General features: G+C 35.6%; 4 protein-coding genes across 4 annotated transcripts; 2 read left to right on the forward strand and 2 right to left on the reverse strand.

Annotated features, from left to right (window-relative positions):
- Positions 1-888: 888 nt before the first annotated feature.
- Positions 889-2771, reverse strand: LOC108202560 (uncharacterized). Its single transcript, XM_017371018.2, has 2 exons — positions 2603-2771; positions 889-2464 (listed from the first exon to the last, which is right to left on the reverse strand). The coding sequence occupies exon 2, from the start codon at positions 2453-2455 to the stop codon at positions 1157-1159; it is 1299 nt and encodes a 432-aa protein (XP_017226507.1). The 5' UTR covers positions 2456-2464; positions 2603-2771; the 3' UTR covers positions 889-1156.
- Positions 2772-3851: 1080 nt separating this feature from the next.
- LOC108202559 (wall-associated receptor kinase-like 8) lies at positions 3852-7073 on the forward strand. Its single transcript, XM_017371016.2, has 3 exons — positions 3852-4768; positions 4952-5128; positions 5702-7073. The coding sequence occupies exons 1-3, from the start codon at positions 3958-3960 to the stop codon at positions 6895-6897; spliced, it is 2184 nt and encodes a 727-aa protein (XP_017226505.1). The 5' UTR covers positions 3852-3957; the 3' UTR covers positions 6898-7073.
- A 513-nt stretch (positions 7074-7586) lies between these two features.
- On the forward strand, positions 7587-14072 carry LOC108200422 (transcription termination factor MTERF5, chloroplastic). Its single transcript, XM_017368561.2, has 7 exons — positions 7587-8220; positions 8304-8450; positions 9404-9640; positions 11554-11667; positions 12444-12626; positions 13212-13429; positions 13672-14072. The coding sequence occupies exons 1-7, from the start codon at positions 7669-7671 to the stop codon at positions 13997-13999; spliced, it is 1779 nt and encodes a 592-aa protein (XP_017224050.1). The 5' UTR covers positions 7587-7668; the 3' UTR covers positions 14000-14072.
- A 9057-nt stretch (positions 14073-23129) lies between these two features.
- LOC108200165 (phosphoserine aminotransferase 2, chloroplastic) lies at positions 23130-24714 on the reverse strand. Its single transcript, XM_017368213.2, has one exon. It carries the CDS (start codon positions 24563-24565, stop codon positions 23336-23338), a length of 1230 nt encoding a protein of 409 aa, XP_017223702.1. The 5' UTR covers positions 24566-24714; the 3' UTR covers positions 23130-23335.
- Between the last annotated feature and the right edge of the window lie 182 nt (positions 24715-24896).

Below are 24896 nucleotides of genomic sequence, written 5' to 3' on the forward strand. Positions count from 1 at the left end.
TAATATACATTTTTAATTAAAAATTATAATTTTTAAACAATTAATAAATATTTTGAGTTAATATATGTTTTTTCATATTTAATAAAAAAAATTATTGGACACGTTAAGTACAATTCTAGTATTAAAACCTTCAAAAATAATTACTTTTTGATGAAATGAATGATAATATATATTTATTACATATATAATAATTGATATTTAGATCGAGATTATTTTGCGGTGAAATAAAAAACCATCAAAATCTAAATTTTATTATTTATATTAAAAAATAATTACGCATCTATATTCTGATCATTTAGTTGTTAACGAAATGAATACTATAACAAGCATCTTTCTCATAAATAAATTTGAACACGGAATAAAAAAAATGTCTAATATTCACAAATTGAGGATCAAAAAATAATTTTTATAAAAATAAGAAATTCTAAATAATTTTGGATAGGCTTTTTAGTCAAAATTAGATGAGCAAATAAAAATGCTGAAGTAAAATTTATTAAAAAAAATTAAAATTATTACATGACATAACAGTATGAAAATATTTACCGATTTGTTTTTGTGGTCAATGGCAAAATTTGATATCTACATTTTATACTTGTATAACATAGATATTTTTAATATTAAAATTATTTAATATACAAAGAAAATTATTTAAAATACATCCGATTATTGTTTATTTTTTCAATCTGACCATTGTAAAACAAAAGTGTTGCATTTTAATTTCACTATGGAACATTTGAAGAGGCACATATAACTCAAGACATGCAATCACACCATCCCCAACCACACACACACCAAAAAAAACCTGAGCATATAACTACTCATCTAATTTACCGAATGACTTTAGGCAATACAAAGTGAAGCTGCAATTCTGAGAACATAGCAATAATATATTCAAAAAACAGTTATTTTTATTTTTATTTAGCAGTAGTTACATTGAAATTCAAAAGCCCCATCTGGACCAATTATTCAATAAATTATAGACTCAGCAATAAAATAACTGTAATGAACAGAATTCTGAAGTTTTAGAAAGAATATGTTTTCGACCCGAATAAAGTAGATAGCAGTAGCACTAATCTTTGATAAATCCTTGACCTTTACACCTGCTTTTGCCATCAAGTCTTTCCTCCAAATTTACGGCAGGAGGTAACTCAGCTGATCAGTCAATGATGAATTGATCATCTTGACTATCTCCTTCAACTCTAGTGTCACCATGCACTATGTCATTCACATGGTGCATGTTCTGCATCATTTGTGAAAGATAGTGATTGCTAGCTCCAGTATGATCAGGAATACCGGCCGAAGGACCAGTCCATTGTGAAACCATGCCAAGCAAATGGCCAGTAAGGTTCTGCTGTTCATGAAGGATCCTAGTCTGAATCTGGCTCATCTCAGCTCGGTGCTGATTTAGTGTCTCGTCAATCTTCTTCTTCCACTCTAATCTCCTCCTATTAATCCTCTCTTCCAACTCAGTCTCGTACATCAACTGTTCTTCTCTTCTTCTTCTGAATCTCTCTTCGCTCTCTTTCTCCATAGATTCCCATTCACTTGTTCTTTGTCTCCTTAACTTCTCCATATCATTAACCCTCTCTTGTCTTTCATTCTCCCTTTGTTCCCATTTCCTCTCACGCAGCTGCTCATTTTCAGCTCGCAAATGTTCTCTACGCTGTCTCTCACGCTCTCTCTCCACTTCACGCTGCTCAAACCGAGTTTCAGATTCTCGTAACTGTCCCAACTGATTCGCAAGAAACCCCCATGCCTTTTTATCTAATCCCTTCAGCACCTTCCGCTTCTTCCTCGTATCCGACCCCATTGGCTCAAGATCTTGATAAACAAACCCATTATCCCCATCTTCCTTCAAAAGCCCGCTATTACCACCATTAAAATTCTCCTCCCCTTCTTCCCCATCATACTCAAATTCCAAACCCAAAACACCATTCCCATCCATCCCGCCACCAAAATCGCCATCTTCACCCTGACCCAAATCCCCAAACGGCACAACATCCATCCCATGACTATTCCCATCAAACCCTTCACCATTCTCATTATTCCCAACCACCATCGAATCATTTCCAACAAAAACAGGTCCTACATCCCCAAAAATCTCCTTATACCTCAAAAAATTCGACCAATGTGTCAACCCCTCAACCCAATCAAACTCCTCACCCCCGGAATCACCACCAACCGATTCCGTCTTCTTAATCTTCTGCTTCACCAATGAATACTGATGCCTCATATTCTGCACTTTAGTACACACATCTTTCCAAGTCCATTGCCAAGGATACGAAATCGGGTCACGAATATGATGCACAGAATTCACATACAAAGAAATGGGCCTAAATTTTTTCTCCCTGGTTTTCATCTTAGCTAAACTTCCATCACATACCATCTCTCCATACTTGTCTATCAGAGTCCTCTCCTCTGCCTCACTCCATTTCTTTCTTCTCGAAGGAGGCATCAATAACAACTAAAGATACAAACTTTACATTCATTCACAACTCAAAACCAACAAATCAAATCAAAATCAACAACCCATATCAAATTCTACGAAAAAAAACGTCAATTACATACATACATATACAATCAAGATTCACTGAGTACTGACCTTGAGATCATGAAATTGTTAAAAATCTTTGATGGGGTGCTGCCAATTGACAAGAATAGAACTGGGTTTGCTCCAATTTTGTGTCTTGATTGCAAAGATTGGATTTTTATTTTTTTTTCTGTGTTCTATGTTTTTTACTGGAAGAGAATGAAAAGCAATTGGGTTTTTGGTGCTAGGGGAGTTTGGAGGCATTTATGGAATTGTACGTGGCAGGATGGTAATAACATTTCTCTGTCGATTAAAGGACCAATAAAATCGGGCCATTGCTGCACTAGATTCCTGGTGTCCTTTAATAAGTTTTCTTATTAAGCAAAAAAAAAAAAACAACAATTGAAAGAAAAAATACAACAATTGCAATACACAAATAAAAGTACTTTTCATGTGACCAAAGAAAAAACTACTTTTTAAACATTGAGATGATTCTATTATTAAAATATCATCAACTTTTGGATTTCAAGAATTCTTTTCATAATACTTAAAATATAAATATTATATTAGATAAAGGAGTATACAAAGTTGGTAACGGGATCTTTTGGTCAAGTGTGTTCAATTATAAAATATTATAAATTTAATAATACAGATATTGATTTTATTTTATATTTGAATAAATTCATAGATTTTAATAATTTTTTCACTATAAGAAAAATTTAATAAAACACAATTTTTTGCATATAATTTTGAGTCGATATCTCTAAAGCCTATGGACCACTTTGTGCTAATATTCAAATTTTCTCCTTAGAAAAAAATTAAGCATTTACTTGAGCACTTTCAAGACTTGTGGTTTGTTCTGCAAACATCTATCGGGTGGTGTCAAGTTTCTGCAACTTTTTAATGTCACAAAATTAACATGTTTACAAAGACAAAGACTACGACCCAGAGTTACCATCTTTTGGGAGGTCTTGGCGTCTTGCTTATCAAAATGGAGCACACACTAACATGATGCATGTGCACGGATCGGATGGCCCAAGTGGGGGTTTTATCCCTATTATTTCCGGACATTCGGGTTCGACTGTGACTCATCGAGAAGTATTACAAAAGATATTCATTTGTAAATCTTACAGAAGGCCACCTTACATGTTCACTGCTACAGAATATACCAAGGTAAATACACTTCAATGAACTATGTAACATACTTTTTTAAATCAGCAGTCAACAATGAAATTGAATATGGTAAAAAGAGTAGCTTTCCATAGCAGACTTTGAAATGGTCAGTCAACTAGGATGTGATTCATAATCTGCTCATTGCTCAATGTTTTTGTGACAATTGGAAGAACAAAGAAATACCACCTATAACATATGCTTAATCATCCATATTTTTTGTACAAATACAAAGTCTCCACAACACAATACCAGGTATGGCTATGGAGCTGCTGATACAGATCATGCTAGCATTATTTTTTATACAAAAAGCATCTGCACAGGAGAGCTCAGTAGCAAAACCTGGATGTCCAGCCATATGTGGAAACCTCACAATTCCTTATCCATTCGGAATTGGAACTGATTGTTCAGCAAACCAGACATTCACAATATTCTGTAACCACTCTATTAGTCCACCGAGAGCTTTCCTCAGTGAAAATGTTAAGCTGGAGGTGCTGAATATATCTCTAGAATTAGGCACAATCCAAGTGAACACTCCAGTGATCACAAATTGTGAGAAAAGAAGTAATGATCAACCATTGATGTCATCTGAGCCGTTTACGTTCTCAGACACTCAGAACCGGCTCACTGCCATAGGATGCGAGACTGTTGCTGTGATATCCCAAGAAGGGCTAAGTGTTGGGGGGTGCCTGACATTTTGCAATATTAGCTCTATAAAAAGAAATAATAGTTGTTTCGGATCCTGCTGTCAGACGAATATTCCCCCGTCTTTGAAGTTGATCAATGCATCTTTGAATAGCATTGATGGGAAAGAAGGATGCGGATTTGTATTTGTTGTAGATCAGAATTGGTTTGGGAGCAGAACGGATGTCTATGATGTGACAAATTTGGAACAAGTTCCGGCTGTGCTGGATTGGAGACCAACCGGGGCCTGTAACTCATTTGGACCGGTCAATTCCTCCACAAAAAGCTCTGTGTGTGGAAGAAACAGTTTATGCACTGATCAAGGCTTGTGTTCTTGTCGTGAAGGCTATGAAGGAAATCCTTATTTGCCAGATGGATGTCAAGGTAAGATTTTGCAATAAAATTGACAATTTTGCGTGTTCAATCATCTACTTCAATTATTACAGTCATAGGTAGTTTAATAATGTACTGAATTATAGTACTTGCTTCAATTAATTGTCCAACAAGTCTTAATTCACTTGCATCAGCTGATGAATCACATTGTCTGACAATATATATTAATGTCAGATATCAATGAGTGCGAAACATATGATTACAACAGATGTCAGCAGACCTGTACCAATACGCCAGGAAGCTATAGTTGTTCATGCATAAATGGATGGGTACCTGAAGGACAATACAACTGCATGAAGACTGATCCTTCCCTTGTTTCTTACAGAAGATTTTCTCCATCGATCTTGATAGGTACATGCTCAAACAATATCTTGAAATAGTTCATGGCTTCAATTAGTATACAGATTACACAGTTCATAGTGCAGTCAGCAGTGTCCCTTAAATATAACCGACAGGATATGTATAAATTTGGTACCTTGTAGGTCATTTAAAATGAATTTCAAAACAAGCTTGAGACATCCGGTTCATATCTCTGTCAATTTCAATTCAAGACAAATTATTTCCAAAAATAAATTATATCAAGTCCAGCAAAAATATTATAGTAGTCATAATGCAAAAATATCTTATGAATTATGGTTTTCTCAAAATTATCAGATTAGCCCTAAAGTATCTAAAGGTATTCACACGATCACAATAGAAATGGATTTTCATGATAAACCAAGTATTCTCATCGATTCTTCATCACTCTTCAATTAGAATGTTATCTCATTAAGGTTGCAGAAATGGATGATAAAGGTATCTAGTCAAGTAAGCGTGCATATGCTAGTAATCTATCCATCTATTGGTCTAGTTTCTTTCATAATTTTTCTGTACTCTTCTACATATCTAAATAACTCACCTATTTCATTAAGATTGGTATTGCAGTTACTTGTACCAGTCTAGGGGTGGTATTGGTACTGGCACCTATGTGTTTGTACAAAGTAATGAAGCGAAGACATAAACGTAAACTAAGGGAGAAGTTTTTCAAGAGAAATGGCGGTCTGTTATTACATCAACAAGTGTCTTCTACTGAAACTAATGTCGAGACAACCAAATTGTTTAGTTCAAAGGAGCTGGATAAAGCAACCAACCACTATAACGTGGATCGGATTCTTGGACAAGGAGGACAAGGTACTGTCTACAAAGGAATGTTGACGGATGGAAGAATAGTAGCAGTGAAAAAATCAAAGATAGAAGATGATAACAAACTTGCACATTTCATTAATGAGATTATAATTTTGTCACAAATAAACCACAGGAATGTTGTAAGGCTCCATGGATGCTGCTTGGAGACCGAGGTCCCTTTACTGGTTTACGAGTTCATACCTAATGGAACGCTTTTTCAGTATATCCATGACCATAATGAAGATTTTCCACTTACCTGGGATGTCCGTGTTCGTGTGGCCACAGAAGTTGCAGGAGCTCTTTCCTATCTACACTCTGCTGCAGCTATTCCAGTATACCACCGAGATATCAAGTCTTCAAACATACTTTTAGACGAAAAGTACAGGGCAAAAGTTGCAGACTTTGGAACTTCAAGATCATTTTCCATCGATCAATCCCACGTGACAACAAAAAAAGTACAGGGTACATTTGGCTACTTCGATCCTGAGTACTTCCGGTCAAGCCAGTTTACAGACAAAAGTGATGTTTATAGCTTTGGGGTAGTTCTTGTTGAGCTCCTGACAGGCCAAAAACCAATCATGGCACCTAGACCAGACGATGAAGGACGAAGCTTAGTAACATATTTTATATCAGCAATGGAAGAAAAACGTATACTAGATATTATTGATTTGCGAATAGCAAAAGATGGCGAAAAAGAAGAGCTGATAAAATTTGCTGAACTTGCATACAGATGCTTGCACTTGAAGGGTAGAAAAAGGCCTACAATGAAACAAGTTGCAGCCGAACTAGACAGTATTAGAATGTCACACGGGTCGGCTACTGCTCAACAGAACTATGAAGATGTCGGATATTCAGTAAGTGAACTCAATGAGGCTTGGGACAGAAGCTCAACGTATACATCTTCCACTGCATATATCAGCTTCACGGTTGATGCAGAGCCTCTTATTACAAAATAGTCATGTTAAACATAAAGGAGAAGTGATTGATCGCGACGACGAGGAAAAGTGTATTGATTCTGTTAATTTTTATATTGGATGGAATGTTAATCTTTGTGTATTCAGTTTAGATCCTTTAAAAATGTTGGTAGAGTTCTGCAGAGTTCAACCTAAATCCATGAGGTGTTTTTTTCGTATTTGTGCTAGATATATAAAAAATGAATACACTTTAGAGTAAGCATGCCATGGATACTTTTCAACAAACTAAGCCTGAGAAACTAACATACTGAACCTACTTTTGTAGAGTTACTGTAATGGCGCTGGTGGTTGAAATCTTCAAACTCTAAAAATCTAACCTATGTAACATTATGAAATGATATTGAAAGTAAAAAGTTCATATAAAATATCTCTTAAATGCACCGTGTAGCGTTCTATTATTATAAACCTAATATTATATGATGTAGTATTTTAAAATGATATTCACGATCATATTTTAGTATGTGATACTTACAACATTTTCGTGAAAAAACACTGTTTTGCATTACATAAAATATTACTCCATCTAATCCATTATATAAATTGTTTGTCTTTTTACCTACAACTTTAGTTGCTTTAATCATAATGCAAAAATTAAAATTTTTAAAATTTTTTTTTCTGAATAAAAATATAACATAAATATTTACTACGTTGAGTATTTGATGGAGTATATGTGTATCTTCCGAGACTTGTGTTTGTGAGGGTTCTTCTAGCTTAAACCCCATCAAGAAGAAACAACAAAGAACACATACCACGATGCATACCATTACTACTCCAACAAGTTCAAATTTGTTACCTTACTCCTCAACTTCACTACAAAAACCCCTTGTGAAAAAACCCAACAATCTTTTCATCTCTACACTCACCACAAACAAAACCATCACCAAGTTTCTTGCAAACCCATCCTATAGAAATCGAAATCGTAATCAAACTGTTCTTGCTTCGGCCTCCGGGCCACCGGAGGCCGAGCCAGAGCAAGAAGAGGGGGCTTTAGGGTCTGCTATTGAGGCTGTATCAGAAATTATGAGGGAGTGTAGTGGGGGGAGTCTTTCGGGTGAAGAATGTTATCGAATGGCGGAGAATTCGCCTAATTATGTGAAAATGTTGGTGGGTTCTGTTTGTGAATTGGGGTTTGATCAAAATTCTGGGGATTTTAAAGAAAGGGTTTTTGAAATGGGGGTGGAGAAAGGGGATAAGGGAATTGTGCCCTTTTTGGAGAGTTCTTTCGAGTTGTCGCTTCCGGCTGCTATGCATATTTCGAGGTTGTGTTTGTCTTCGAATCAGTCTCTTCCGAACCTGGTTGTCAAAGTAAAGTTTGATCATTTTCTGCAACTTTGTAGTGCTTTTTGTTTGGTTTTGTTACTGTTGTTGGCTAATGCTTTGTGTTATAGGTGAATTACTTGAAGGAAATGTTGTTTTCCGATGATGGTGATGAGGGCAGTGGTGATATTGGAAAAGATGCACGCAAGATGATGATGCGGTTATCGATATCTGTGGATGATGATGGTCTGCAACAAACATTGGCCTTCTTCGAAAAGGTTTCTGCTTTTCCTGAATTCTTAGTAGTTTGGTTGTAATGACTTTTATATAGCAGCTTTTAATAAGTAATTAAGAAGTCAACTTTGCAGTTTTCCGTTTTGTTGACTACTACTATGAATTTTCCTCCTAATTACTTTAGAAACAATAGGTGTTGCCGTGTTGGTATGTTGTCTGTTTTGTTCGATATCCGAAGGAAAGAAACGGATTTAACTTCTCTCTGTCAAAACCATGCTTGAAAACAGTATAGATACCTGTACCATGTGTTTGCATTCACCTCTGTACATAATTGCCAATCTCTGATACTTCTTGGCCAGAAGTGGTGGAACAACATTTAGTATTTTCTCTTTTGAATTGGCCAACAAGAAAACAGACTCCCATATGGCTTTTTCAGGACTGCAACCTCCCACTACCTGTCATGAGCAGATTATTAGAGAATATTATAGAGGGGAAGAGGATATAGAGAAAAGAAAGAAAATAGAATAAAAAACAATGATTAGGGAGATTCATAGAGAAGTCTAAGAGGGAGATACGAGAGATGGTGTAATCATTTTCAATTTGTTATATGCAAATTCTTATATAGGGGACTTGTGCAGTATAAATGACTCAAACCATAGACCAGATACTGGTGCCTATACTAGTACATGGTCCTAACACTATATAATTATGTAGTTCAGCTGTTATCAGTAGAGACTGCAACTATCCTGTTTCATTTGTGTGCTACTCTCACTTGTTTGCACACCTCAGATCCCCCTAACCAGTTTCCGGTAACTTGTCTTATTTCTGCCTCAAAAGGAATTGACCTATCATTTTGATGCAGCCCCCGACGTCCAAAAGGCTCTTTACTCATAGCATAAAATTTCATACATTTGTCCCTTTAAAATTTTTGGCATTATCTTGCCTTGGTTTTTCTTCCTTTCCTCGTGTAAAGTGTAAATATTGACTTGTGATGCAGACTCAAGCAAGACGGGGAGGTCTAAATATGCTAGGAGATAGAGATGCATCTTTTCAGCGCCTCATCCACTCATTTCCACGTATTCTATTGCTATCACTGGAAACTCGTTTGAAGCCAATTGTCGAATTTTTAAAAGATGTTGGTGTCCCTAAAAGAAAGTTGAGAAATGTTGTTCTCTTGTATCCACCTATAATGTTTCAAGATGTTGAAAAGGACATTAAATCATCTTTTTTCAAGGTAATTTTTTGTATATGCGTTGCTTTTGATGGGCTCTTTTCATATTTAAACTTTTTTAAGCATCCGGTGGTTAAGTTTGGTTCAGTTTCCCTTCTATGTTAGTTGTTCTTGCTTATTAGTCCTATCCTGAAGTGTCTTATGAAGTCCTAATGTCCTATCCTGAAGTTTGGTTGAGAAATGTTGTTCTCTTTATGTGTGGTTCGGTTTCATATCTTTGGTAGAAATGATACTTTAATTAACGATGTGCTGCATTAAAAAAATTCTAGATTCTGTCAAGTGTTTTGCATTTGGTAGACATATATGTGTATGTGTATATGTATATATACTCCCCCCCTGTCCCATAATAATAGTCGCTTTGATTTTTTGCACGTAATTTGAGGTGCAAAATACATGTACATCCACATATCATTTTTCAAATTTTCTTTTGTTAAATAGAACTATGTAGAGTATATTTCTCTTCAGAAAAAGAAAATCTGAAAACAAATATATGTGGAAGTATGTTCTTTTTACACCTCAAATCACGTGTAGAAAGTCAAAACAACTATTATTTTGGGACAGAGGGAGTATTATTTTATGTTATGGGCATTGTGAGTCATGGTTGCCTGAACTGTTGAACAAGTTCTCTATATGGTTTGAGGGCAATTAATGCAACCAATGCCGAGAGTATGAACCATGGAAATTTAAAAAATAATCAAGTCTATAGTGGAATTTAAATATGGGTAAAGCTTTGGACCCAAACATCCTTCAGCCCTAATTTTGCCTTTAAATGCATGGAAAATGAAATGGCATAGCCCATATGGGGGTATGGGATCTGAATATAATGATTCGTTCTAAATCCGGACACTTCTTTCTTATTGTTCTATCAAATAAGGGAAAATACAAGCGACTTGTTCCAGGAGCAGTGACCACAAACCAGTCCAGGGGCTAGCTTAAATTCCATGGTTATGTGAAAAAGACACTAAGGCAGTGCCTCTCACCCTGTAGTTTAAAGAATTTCCAATTTGCCTTTCAATTTAAGTATTTTTCATTGGGGTGATATAGATGTAATATTGTATGTTCCTGAAGGGAACATTTGTATTATTGAATTATGGTTACTTGTCCAATAGGTTAAACAGTAATTCTATATTGCACTGGATTTTACTGGTCCGGTAAAATACTAGTAGTTGATGCAAGCTAAGTTGTCAGTAATTATCATTTTTGAGGAAGCATCTGGGAGGAACACATTGAAGGGGAACCTTCATAAGTGTATTGCATGTTGTTAAGAGTGCTCTGCTAATGGTACCTTAAGATTTCATTCTGAGCTTGGAGAGCTTAACCTAAATTATTATAACTTAAATTCAACTTAAGCCACAAGGCATTGGCAATTGAGCTTTCTTGCTCAATTATGATTATGTAAACCTCATTAGGAGAGCAGATAGCACGGACGTATGGTCATTGTCCTCCTTAACTAACCTTTTGTCCCCTCTGGTGGAAATATACTCACAGCCTTCTGTTTATGCCGCTGATAACATGCTACAGTTTTTAGCTTTCTAAAATTGTAGCTTAGAGATAGTAATAGCATGTGTGGATGTATTGTTTGTATATGTGTCTATGTCTATATTGAGGTCAACAAGAAAGAGCTTTAATATTGCTGAAAGTCTGAAAGCTCTCTTCTATAGAGGACTTTGGTTCATCAAATCCATCTCAAGCACAACTAGAGCCGCTCCTGCTCCCAAATTTTCTGTCAGCTATCTTTGACATCCTGAAGCTTCATTATTATTATCCTCAACATATTCGCTGTTTGATAACTTAAATTGTACTCTTTCCTAACTTTCGTCAGTCAACTATCTTATTCAAGTCAGTTGTTTACATCCTTTATCCCTGCTTTGAATGTATAACATATAATTTAACATCTTCACTTATACTTCTTTCAGGTCAATGCAGGAAATAAAGTCTTGGGTAGGCTTCTACTCAAGTATCCTTGGGTACTTTCTTCAAGCATTCAGAGGAACTACACGGAAATTCATTCTTTCTTTGATACTAAAATGGTACTTACAAATGTTTGCGTGTGACATAAGCATCTTTGTTCATGCACGAAATGAATCATCTAGCTCCTATGTTAAACTTGAACTTTCTGTTAAAAATGTTTTTCTGGAGGACGAATAATGCTTGAACAAAAAGGATGCTTCCAGAGCAATAAAAGCTTGTACTATACACATTTGCGATTTGTGTCATAAGAAATTTTTATGATCCCTGTAAATGCCATGCAATTTTTCAGATTTATAATTATGAACCACAGAGAGCCCTTTCGTGGGATGAATATATCTTTTTACAAACCATATACCTTGGTCCTCACTACAGTGAAGCAAATGTATTGGGTTATTGACTACAATTTCAGATCTATTAATCAATATTGTCGTAGACAGGCCAGAGCTGTAATATTGATCTTATATCCTATATGGTAGCTTTCTTTTTATCTGGATCTTTTTTCTTTCATAAAACATCTACCTACGTATATCCATAACATCTATGCACAGGAAAATGGAAAATGTAAAATGCAAATAGACGCAGGCATGCATGTGTGTGCAATTGTCTGAGGGTACATGGTGCGCCTATGTAAACTAGTAAAGGAATTGCCACTATCCTAAAATGAATGAATCATAAGTACCAAAAAGGAATATACTAACTGCATCTTTAAGGAGTGATTTTGGAATGTATTTTACATATTGAGTAATTCAATGTTATTGATTTGCAAAAGCTATGTACTTGTGTTGTTTTTTAAATTCAAATTAATTGTATACATAAGTATATTGTGTCTTTGTAGGTACCAAAGTCTAGTGTTGACCTTGCGATCAAGAGTTGGCCACACCTCTTGGGTTGCTCAGTTGATAAGTTAAAGTTGATGGTAAAGCAGTTTGCTGAACTGGGTATTAGTGACAAAAAGTTGGGTCAAGTCATTGCTAAAAGTCCTCAACTACTGCTGCAGAAACCTCAAGAATTTCAACAGGTTCCTTGTTTTGTTACTAGACATGTCATAAATATCGTTATTGTCAAAGTTCTTGTTCTCATTTTTCTTTTCCTTCTCCTTTTATTTGTTATTTGTATTGTTGTTCTCGGTCTTGGTATTGCTATATTTGTTGTTCCTGTTCTCGAATTGGGCCTTGGCTTTGGTCTTATTCTTTTTCTCCCTCATATTTTTTTATATGTTCATTTTTTTTATGGTCTTGGTACTTTTTTGGGCTTTGCCTTGGTTCCTTCAGTCTTGGGTTTTTTCTCTTCCCAGCATCGATCTTGCTCTAGTTACTGGTTTTTAAATTTAGGCTTTGTATTATTCTTATACTCTGTTCTGGTTCTATTATATTTCCTGTTACCTTGTATTGGTCTTCCTTGGTTCACTTAAGTCTTGTTTTCCGTGTTTCTGTTTCTTTCTTTGGCTGTGGCCTTGTTCATGTTTCTTTGCATCTGGCTCGTGTTTGGGTCTTGTTTATTGATCTGTCTTCTTGGTTGACGTCTGGGTCCTAGACATTGTATTGATCTTGTTCACTTGCTTTAGTAATTATCTCTGATATAGAATAGTTTTGATGTTTTCCAGGTTGTAAATTATCTGAAAGAATCAGGACTTGATGAGGAAACTGTTGGTAGGGTACTTGGACGATGTCCTGAAATCTTTGCCACAGATGTTGACAGAGTTCTTAGGAAAAAGATTGAGTTCCTGAATAGCATTGGTGTTTCCGGGGTTTGTCTTCCCTATGTCATCAAAAAATACCCTGAGCTATATGTATGTGACATTGGCAAAGCCTTGCATCCCCGGTATTTATCTCAAGTTCACTAATCACTCATATTTTTTAATTTACTGTTCCATTGTTTAATTATTTAGTTGATGTACACAAAGTATGCTATAACTGCGTTAGGCTAAATTATTCCAAGGACAGATTTTAAGGATTATCACAATATAGAATTATTATTGGTGGTTATTCTTGAGATTTGCTTGAAGTTGCAAGAGATGCATGTTACTATTTGTCTCAATTTTTTTGCATTTATTACTATTGCAGGGTGATGTACTTGATGGAAATCGGGCTATCAAGAAAGGATGTTGCATCAATGGTGAGTAGATTCTCCCCACTTCTCGGCTATAGCATCAAAGAGGTTTTAAAGCCCAAGTCAGAATTTCTACTGAACACAATGAGAAAGCCTTTGAGCGAGGTTGTTAACTATCCAAGGTACTTCAGCTACTCGATGGAGAAGAAAATAGAACCCAGATATTGGGAACTAAGGAGTAGAAATGTGGAATGCAGCTTGAAAGATATGTTGAGCAAAAACGATGAGGAATTTGCTGCTGAATTTTTGAGTATCGAAAAAAATCCTGATCATGTAAGATAAATATAGTCACATCTTTGCAAATGTGACTTTGTAGCCACTTCTGAAATATGAATGAAATGGGTTAGGATGTGAAGTTGGCTCCTTGTTTCACAATAGTTAGCAAATCTAATGATAAGAGTAGGGTTTTTTTTTTTGAGTCCTAACTAGGGGTGAGCATTCGGTTCGGTTAACCGAAAACCGAACCGAATAACCGGAATTCTTTCGATTCGGTTAACCAAACTATATATTTCGGTTCGGTTTTCGGTAGTGAAAATTTTGAAATTCGGTTTTTCGGTTATTCGGTTTTTCCGCGGTTAACCGAAATACCGAATGGTTAACTGATTTTTTATTATTTAATAATATTTTATTAGTATTAATAATATATATTAATTATTACGGAGTGTGATTTTATTATTTGTTGTTATCTGGTGTATGGATTACAGAAGTGTGTCAATTTACATATCGATCTGCCCTCCTGCTTAGAGTAATACCAAACAAAGAGTTTAAAATGTCCTGCGTACTTTTAGCTTATTAATTACTTATGGCGCATGGATTATTATAAAAAAATATAAGTTATCGAAAAAAATACCAAAAACTCACTTAAAGCTAGAAGTTAGTTTGACGTTTCAGTGATTTAATTTTCTTAAACTTTTTTTTGATAAAAATTACTTATTAGACATAAGTTACTCATAAATCACTTTTTTTGTTATATTTTTAATAACTCATAAGTCATTAATAAGTCAAAATTATCCAAACATACATATACAATTTTTAGCTTATCACACAAATCGCGTTAAGTCATAAATTATAAACTCAGCCAAAGACTCTTACCGGCAAATGATAATCTTCAAGGATCTGTTTTTCTTCGGTTCTATTCCTATTAAACTATTCTTTATTCATGTCATTTGTTTGACATTTATAATTATCTCGACCACTTTTTTTTAAATAAGCAGACATCTCGGCCACATTTGAGTTCTACCGGAACATCAGCTTCCAAACTGTGTCCGGATGATTATAAAAATTTGCATACTTTCTCATACCCCATTTCTAATCCTAAACTATACATTTGTTTTAAATTATATCATATATAATTTTAAATTAATTTTTATCATAAATAAAATAGTTATGTGCGGTATATAATTAGCATGAAAATCATAAACATGACTTTAAAGTTTATAATATTTGTGAAGATTAATTGATATTAAAATTGTGAAATATTTGTGTTGATTTTTTATTATTTCTTTTTTTTATTTATAGTATTTGTTATATAAATATTGTTCATACTCCTTAGTTTGCATATTTGCAAAAATGTTTTGAATATATTCTTTATTTCTCAAGAAATTTTATTCATTCATAAATTTTATTTGTACTCTTTCAAAAATTTATTCATCAATAAATTTACTCATTCAGAAATTTGATTCAGATTTGATGTTTGATCTATATTATTTATTTTATTATAAAATAGCTAATATAATAATGACAAGATATAGGGGTATTATAGTAATTTAAAGTATATAATCAGGCTCATCAAACCCTACGTTGTGGTAGTGTATGTGTGAGTATATATACACACATAAGATTTGTAACGCCGCCACCAACATCATTCCTCATATGATACTTTCTTTCTATTCTCCCTTTTCTTTTTAATCTAAACTCTTTAATCCATCCCTTTTTGATTAGTTCCTCAATAGCACCACCACCAACAATCATACGATTAATATGTTACTGTGATGTTGTAATTTTTCCATTATTGATGTTTTCACAGATATGTTTTTGTTATGCTTGTAGTTGATAATTGTTACTTTGCCTGAATCAGGTACGTTTGTTATCATGTAAACTTATTCATCATATATCAAATACAGATGATTTGATGAATGGATATCATTTTCTTCGAACTAGATTAAAAATTATCTATATTAGACCTGAATGTGATCCAGATAACGCACACACATCTGAGAGAGGGATATATAATGTGTGTGTATTTTTATGATAATATTTGATTTGCTTCTGGGTTTTCGATCGATTGAGGTGTTTCTCAAATCTCGGATTTTTAATAAATCGAAATTCTGGATTGCGGTACAATCTAAGAAATTATAGTGGCTTGTATCAAGATTTTGATTTTGTATAATTCGATCTAAAGGTTATTTGATACATGTTTATGCATGTATAAATCAATTTGATTTGATATAATTTGTATATATATATCTATAAGGTGTTTAACTTGTTCATCAAAAATTTCGCTGCGAATTTCACATATCATTTTAATTTTTTTTCAATCTGTACAGTAATGTAATAATTCATATGTTCACAGGAAATAATGAAGAAAGTGCTCCAAAATATCAAGTCTTCCCAGAAGGTGATTGCGAGAATGTGGCGCGGGCACCCAAAGGGACGTGGGAAACCATAAGCAGCTATTTATAAGAGATTAAGCCCGAGTTTGTGGACTCGATACATTTTACAGCAGCTGCAAGGAGAAGAGGATACCTTCGTAGCATTCTAATTAATGGAAGGTTCGAAATTCTCCCGGTCCTTTCTTGGACCAAATATTGGTGGCCGGAATGGGATAAAAGAACCAAGTTCAATTGTATAGTTATGAATAATGGTTGGCCAAACGATATCGACAACATAGCTACAGTTCTTAATAATTCGGGACCTGCTCCACCCGAACACATTAGGAAAGATGTGCTTCGACGTTGTAGAAGATATAACTACGTTTGGGTCGGAAAGATTAAAGGTACTCGTCTAGAGTCGCATGAGATAGAGTATATAATGGGATATCCCCATGACCACACTAGTATATGAGAAAATCTGAACATATGTAATTTTTCCGATATTCTAATGATATTTTTGTGCATACGTTTTTTGTAATTTTGATTATCATATGATCACACCCTTGGGATGAGTTTAAAATTGTAACTTATGACTTACTTGATTTAATATTATAACCTGAGAGTTTAAAATATATGTTTGGATTATTTTGACTTATTAATAACTTATGGGTTATTAAAAATGTAATAATAAAAATAACAATAAAATTGATTTATGAGTAATTTATGACTTATGGACAACTGTTATAAAGAAAACTTAAAAATTAAGTCAATGAAAAAAATATCTTAAACCAACTCCGGGATTAAGTCAATTTCTAGCTTATTTTTAACTTAAAACCCATTTCGACTTATTACAAAAGCATGCATTTTTCAACTGAAAACGAAAAGGACTTAAAATCCGGGTTCTAAGCTCTGGCAAACAGGCTCGATGTTAGCTACTTGGCCGGTGTAAATAAATCTGGAATGTAGCCTTATATGCACGAGATTTGGTAATTGATTATATCCTCTGAACCTAGCATAATTTGTAAAATGAAGCCTTTATGTGCACGATATTTGGTATCGTCTGAACCTAGCATAATTCGTGTTATTTGTGTAACTCGATAGCTAAATGCATATATTCTCAGTAAAAATTTAATTGCAGGTACCGAGCGCTAACAGTCTAACAAGCAAATGGTGATCTTGAATAGATCTGTTTTTCTTCAGTTCTGTTCTTATTAGGTTCAATAAAATCAAACCTACCTCCTGCTCTTGATTTCTAATGGGCACCGAATGAATTGTTGAATCGACATCTTCTTTATAGTACCTTGGGTAATGCAATCCACCAAGTAAGCTTCTGACGAATAACTATTTTTGTGCAATTTTGTTTGGGCTAGATAGATGATCTTACACTGCTTGGAGACAATTTGATGGCAGATGGCAAAGATTATGAACAACAGACATGATGACTCGTGTTATCAGGTGCGCAATCAATCGTTAAATCATTCAGAGAGGTGTTCTAGAGAGAGAGCAAGAGAGAAAGTGAAAAAAGTGTAAAACTGAACTCATATGAGTGGTGAGGAAGTTATATAGTTTGTTACATTATGTAACAAACTCCAGCTCAGTAATGACGTGGACATTACTCTCCAGCTGGCACTTGTACATTAGGCTCCATGAAGCCTGATTAGCTAGGGGGTATGTTCTTCGTCATACAATTTTTTTTTTCTCGGATTGTTCATCAAGAATTTATACAATGATATACCAACATACTCCAAGAATTTATTTATTAGAACATCTAGACATATGTCATGTTTGCGATACTCTGTTTTTCGTAATTTTGGTTATGAGTCGGTTAAACTGAGTTTAAAATTGTGACTTATGATTTGACGTGATTTAATATTATAAGCTAATAGTTTAAAATGTCTTATTCGAATAATTTTAGCTTATTAATAATTTATGGCTCATAGATTATTAAAAATATTAATTCACTGAATAGTTTTTTCAGTGACTTAATTTCTTAAAACTTTTGTTTTTGTAAAAATTACTCATTAGACATAAATTACCCATAAAACACTTTTATTTTTATTATTATATATATAATAACTCATGAGTTATTAATAAGTACTCAAAATTATCCAAACATATATCTTAAGTTTTCAGCTTATCATACAAATCACTTTGAGCTCAGCCAAAGGTACTCTTACATAACAAAGCAATTCATGTTATGACTTATGAGACCTGGTGGAGCCAAAGGTACTCTTACATAACAAAGCAATTCATGTTATGACTTATGAGACCTGGTGGCTGACAGGAATGTGTTCATGGCAACTCCATGAGATAAAACACAATACACAACATCAGTATTTGCTTACTCTGGACAAGTGAAGTTTTAGAAGTGTGTGTGACTTTAATTTAATTGCTGGTAACAAGCATAGGAGCATCTCCAACGGCGTTGGCTATAATCGTTGGCTAAATGGGACCTATAAGACATTAGAGCATCTCCAACCATGAAGACCCCTTGGCTAAAAGATGAGTTGTCATGCCAAAAATAAAAAATTTAGCCAACCACTTCAAAAATTCACACTCCAACCATAGTGACCTGTTGTCTATAAATTTAGCCAACCTCCTATGGATGGCTAAATTTGTCGAACCTCTACAGACCTGTAAAAAATCTGTAGGGTGATTGCACATTATTTATTACCATATTAAACTGATATATTCTATTTATAACAATCTAAACATTGATAACATGCTATTTTCAAATTATAGCCATCCAATATAGCCAATACCATCGAAGCACAATCTCTTACAGATTCAACAAATTTTACATAATGCGCTACAGGTCCAATTTAGCCAACGATTATAGCAAACGCCATTGGAGATGCTCTTATGCAAAATTTGCTGAACCTGTAAGACATTTTGCTCTAATGGTATTAGCTATATTAGTTGGCTATAATTTAAAAATAGTATGTTTTTAATATTTTAGATTGTTAAAATAGAATATATCAGTTCAATATGGTAATAAATGATGTGTAATCTTCTTACAGATTTCCTTAGAGCATCTCCAACGGCGTTGGTTATAATCGTTGGCTAAATTGGACCTGTAAGACATTATGTAAAATTTGCTGAACCTGTAAGACATTTTGCTTCAATGGTACTGGCTATATTGGTTGGCTATAATTTAAAAATAGTATGCTATTAATATTTTAAATTGTTCAAATAGAATATATCAGTTCAATATAGTAATAAATGATGTACAATCTTCTTATAGATTTTCTTACAGACCTGTAGAGGTTCGACAAATTTAGCCATCCATAGGAGGTTGGCTAAATTTATAGACAACAGCTGAGCATGGTTGGAGTTGAGGTTTTGGAGCTGTTGGCTAAATTTTTTTATTTTAGGCATGCCACCTCACCTTTTAGCCAAGGGCTTTAGATGGTTGGAGATGCTCTTACAGACCTAGGTTCGACAAATTTAGCCATCCATAGGAGGTTGGCTAAATTTATAGACAACAGCTGAGCATGGTTGGAGTTGAGTTTTTTGAGCTGTTGGCTAAATTTTTTTATTTTAAGTATGCCAACTCATCTTTTAGCCAATGACTTTCAATGGTTGGAGATGCTCTAAGATGTATTAGAAACGATCCAGCAATTGATTTAAATTCGGTTATTTATTTCGATTTTCGGTAATAACCGAAATAATAATTTCAGTTTCGGTTATTAACCGAATAAATTTCGGTTCATTTTCGGTAGCAAGTTTGTACTCATTTCGGTTTCGGTTAACCGAAAAAAAAATCGGTTTCAGTTAACCGAATGCACACCCCTAATCCTAACCATCCATTATATACTAATCAGGCATTTCAAGGATTTCAACATCGCTATGCTAGGAAAGCAACTCTGGAGACTAGCTACTAATCCTAACAGTCTAGTGTCAAGACTGTATAAGGCCAAATATTTTGCTACCTCAGATGTTTTGCATGCTCAATTGGGTCATAACCCGGGTTTCGTATGGCGGAGCCTCTTAGAAGCGAAGCAATTACTTGCTGATGGTATACGGTGGAGGGTGGGAGATGGCTCCTCTATTCAAATCTTGGATCAACCTTGGCTGTTAACAGATGTGAATCCTTACATCACGTCGTTCCCTGAACCGTTGAAAGGACAAACAGTGAAGTCTCTAATGTGTGTCAACTCCAAGGAGTGGGACTTAGAAGTGGTACGTGGTGTACTTAATGAGAGAGATCAGGAGCATGTTTTAGCCATCCCTCTTACAGTGTCGAGTTGCGACGACAAAATGTTCTGGAGACTGGAGGCTTCAGGTAATTTCTCGGTGAAATCAGCTTACAAGTTACTGCAATCTCAAAGAGGTATATGGAATGTTGAGAACTGTGATAAAATTTGGCAAATGCTATGGCATATAAAGGCTCCTCCAAAAGCCCTGAATCTAGTATGGAGAGCCTTGTCAAATTGTTTACCAACATTAACTCAACTCCAACAAAAGCGAGTGCCAATCAACACAAGCTGTCCTGTTTGTCACCAGGAGGAGGAATCAATAATACACTGCCTGGTAACATGCCAATTTGCTCATCAAAGTTGGTTGTTACTCATACCAGGTATGAATTCTCTCGATACATCATACTTTAAAACTTGGTTGTTATCAGTGTTTGGTACAGTTGACTCCGGAAAGCATGCTGAGGTCATTACGCTATGCTGGGCACTTTGGAGATCACGGAATGATCTCATTTGGAATCAAAAAACTTCATCGGCTATTAAAACAGTAGCAGCAGCAAGGCGATATCTTGTACAATGGAAAATAACTCAATCCAGGTCGTTTACAACTCCTCTTCATGCCAATGTCAATGGAGATGGAGCTAGTATTTGGGTTAAGCCTCAACCGAACAAAATCAAGATATCAGTTGATGCGGCTGTTTTTGAAGACCGGGGAGAAGTGGGTTTTGGATTAGTGGCCAGAGATTGTCAAGGAGACCTCATTGAAGCTAAAGCAATTTTTCATCCGAGCATCATGTCACCAATCATGGCAGAGGCGATGGCGTTTAAGGAGGCTCTAAGCTGGATGGACCTTTGCAAATGGCATGAAGCTACTGTGGAATCTGACTGTCTAGGCGTGGTGCAAGCAATCAGGAGCCAAGTAGTCATGCGATCCTATTTTGGATCGATTATTGAGGAGTGTCGTAGGATACTTCAAAGGTTGAACAACGTTAGCTTGTTTTTTGTTAAACGATCTGCTAATATGATAGCCCATCAGGTAGCACGGGAATCATATTATTTGTCCGGTCGTATAATCGATAGGAGTTATGTTCCTGGTTCGATTCAACATTGTATTTCCTTGGATTTGAATTCATAATGAAATCTTAGCTTTTCGTCAAAAATATATACATACATACATATATATATATATATATATATGTGTGTGCGCGCGCGCACTCTTAACATGCTAAATTGACTCAACTTTGACTCATATTAATAAATATTATATAATTACGAAAAATTATAAATTATACCTCTAATATATCTCTCATTTAGTCATTTTAAGTGATTTTCAGATTTTTAAAATTTTATAAGTAATTTATTATTTTAAGTCAAAATTTGGTCAATTTGACATGTAAAAACGCAGACCAATCAATAAGTGGACAAATAATTTGGAACCGAGGGTGTAAAAGAATTTACAGGAGAAAGCATAAAGCAAACCTAGGGAAAGGAAGGCAAAGCACAAAAAACCCAGAAGAAACGCAGGCTAACATGCAAGTGTAACTACAGAAAAATGGAATGAACAAGATTTAAAATTTGTTTGCAAACAAAGAAACAAGTAGCTGTGCCAACAAACGATAAAAACTGAGCCCCATAGCCACAAGCCAAACTAGGAAAACCACCATTGCTGCCTTTCAATTACAATCTGTCATAAGTCGGACTCATTCTTAATATTTCAGCTCATAAACCTAACCACTCACAATCGGAGCTTGCAACTACAACACCGTCGTAATGAATACCTTGTCTGAAAAATATAGCACCATACCTTCCTATTCATATATTGTATATCATTGGTTGTGATTGTAGAGTAAAGGATATCTTCATACTTAACTCGCAAGTAAGCTTGTACACTATACAACAGATCATAACTTCTAATCATTCTCTCAGTTATAGCTCCACGCTGTGACATTGATAAGACTATCGAAGCTTATATGATCTTAATTACTCAAAGAACCATAGCATAATGCAAATAATTTAAGGGGATGTAAGACAAAGCACAAAAACGACAAAAGCAAGGCAAACAAAACAGCAGACAAAAAATGAAAGAAGGAAATACAGGGTTGGAAAGATCCTTGCAAATTGAGAAGATTGCACCAACAAACAACAATGGCAGCTTTTGTTGACTAGAGCCCACTGAATCGCCAAATTGAGATTCATAGCTTTCACTTGGAACATGACGAACGAATGAAAAACCTCCATTACCGTAGTACTACTAAATTGAACATAACCTTCTCAAAGCTATAGCTTCATGTCAAACCACCAGATAACATGATCATGGGTTATAACCCTAATCATACTGAGACTCATAGCTCCCAACTATGACCCAGTCACAATAAATATCTGGACTAAAAAATGTGGTAGGAATTCTTAATACGTATGTGTTTGTACATCATTGGTTCGGATCTCAGATTAAAGATATTTTCACCAACTCCTTTGAGGGAGACACTGACGGAACTAATGCCTGTAAACTAACCACAGAATTATCAGGAGACACTGAAGGAACTACGCCTGTAAACTAACCACAAAATCATCATATTTGGGTTTACATTAAGCTATCATATGCTCAAGGAAAAAAGAGATTCAATCTAGACTTAATTTTTTTTTATTAATGATATAATATTCTGGCATCGAATTTCATAAACAAAACCATTACATAACTCTTACAAGCCACCAATAAATCCCAATCAGTATGGCTCTCAAAATTCCCACATTATCACAATACAGAACAAAAACTAGACCGCCAAACAATCAATTATAAGCAAAATGCTAATTAATAAGACAAAAAGACGGAATCAACCATGCCTTGCTTGGAAATCCTTCATGAAAGCAACCAACTTCTCAACGCCAGCCAAAGGCATAGCATTATAGATGGAAGCACGCATCCCTCCAACCGACCTATGCCCCTTAAGTTGTACCATCTTCTCCTTAGCCGCCTCCTTAATAAATTCAGCCTCAAGCTCCGACTTCTCAAGAGTAAACGGAACATTCATCAATGACCTCACACTCTTCTCCACCGGGCACCTATAAAACCCCTTACTCCCATCAATAGCATCATACAAAATCCCGGCCTTCTTCACATTCTTCTTCTCAACCTCCCCTAACCCCCCTTGCGCCAACAAATCCTCAAACACAAGCCCACACATATAAATCCCATAACACGGAGGGGTATTGTACAACGAATTATTCTCATCATGAATCTTATAATCCAACATCACCGGTGTACTCCCCTGCGCCTTCCCAATCAAATCCTTCCTAATAATCACAATGGTAACCCCCGACGGACCCACATTCTTCTGAGCACCCGCGTAAATGATCCCAAACTTACTCACATCAACCTTCTTGGAACAAAAATTCGAAGACATATCAGCAACCAAAACACCCCCCTCATTCCCAACCTCCGGATAGTCCTTAAACTCAACCCCATGAATAGTCTCATTGGCACAAATATGCAAATACTTGGCACCCACATTCTGCTTCAACTCACCAAAAGCCGGAATCTTCGTATATTTCTCCGATTTCCCACTCCAAATCAAATTGGGTTTACAATACTTGGACGCCTCCTTATAGGCCTTATCGCCCCAAGATCCCGTAACAATAAAATCAGCGGAATCATCCGGCGCGCAAATATTCAAAGGAATAGCTGCAAACTGAGTAGTAGCGCCTCCTTGGAGGAACAAAACGGAGTAATTCTCCGGCACGGCCAAAAGCTCCCGGAGATCCGCCTCGGCCTTTTGGATAATAGCGGTGAATTCCTTCCCCCGGTGGCTCATTTCCATGACCGACATGCCGGAGTTCTGGTAGACGTAGAGCTCCGATTGGGCTTTCTTGAGGACGTTTTCGGGGAGTGTGGCCGGCCCAGCTGCGAAATTGAAGACGCGATCTGAAGAACAGGAGACAGAGAGGCGGCGGGGCGGAGCTGGGTTGGTGGGGTGGGCGGAGATGCGGCGGGGGATGTGGGTTTTGAAGAGGGGGGTGAGGGGGGTGGTGGTAGATCCAGACATGGAAATGATGGTTGCTGCCATTTTTTGGATCGCTAGAATAGCAGCCTCTCTCTCTGTGTGTTTTTTTTTTCTCGGCGAGATGTGAGTTTATAGTATGTTGGGAGTGAATGCTAAATAGGGTTGGTGGGGATGGTGGAGGCCAACTTTTCAAATCTTGAGTATTGTTGTTTAGTGTGTTTTTCATGTTGGTAGGTCAATTCACGTTTCACTTCTCTAGATCTTACAAATTTATTTATATGTATTTTATTATTATTATTATGGGTCCAGTTCCCTTGCAAACAGTTGCCGGAGAGCAATTATCCAACAATCAGTCTCCCAGCCGTTGGATCAACGATCCAACGGCTGGGACAAA

The sequence above is a fragment of the Daucus carota genome, chromosome 9 (assembly GCF_001625215.2).
Source record: "Daucus carota subsp. sativus chromosome 9, DH1 v3.0, whole genome shotgun sequence".
Lineage (NCBI taxonomy): Eukaryota > Viridiplantae > Streptophyta > Magnoliopsida > Apiales > Apiaceae > Daucus > Daucus carota.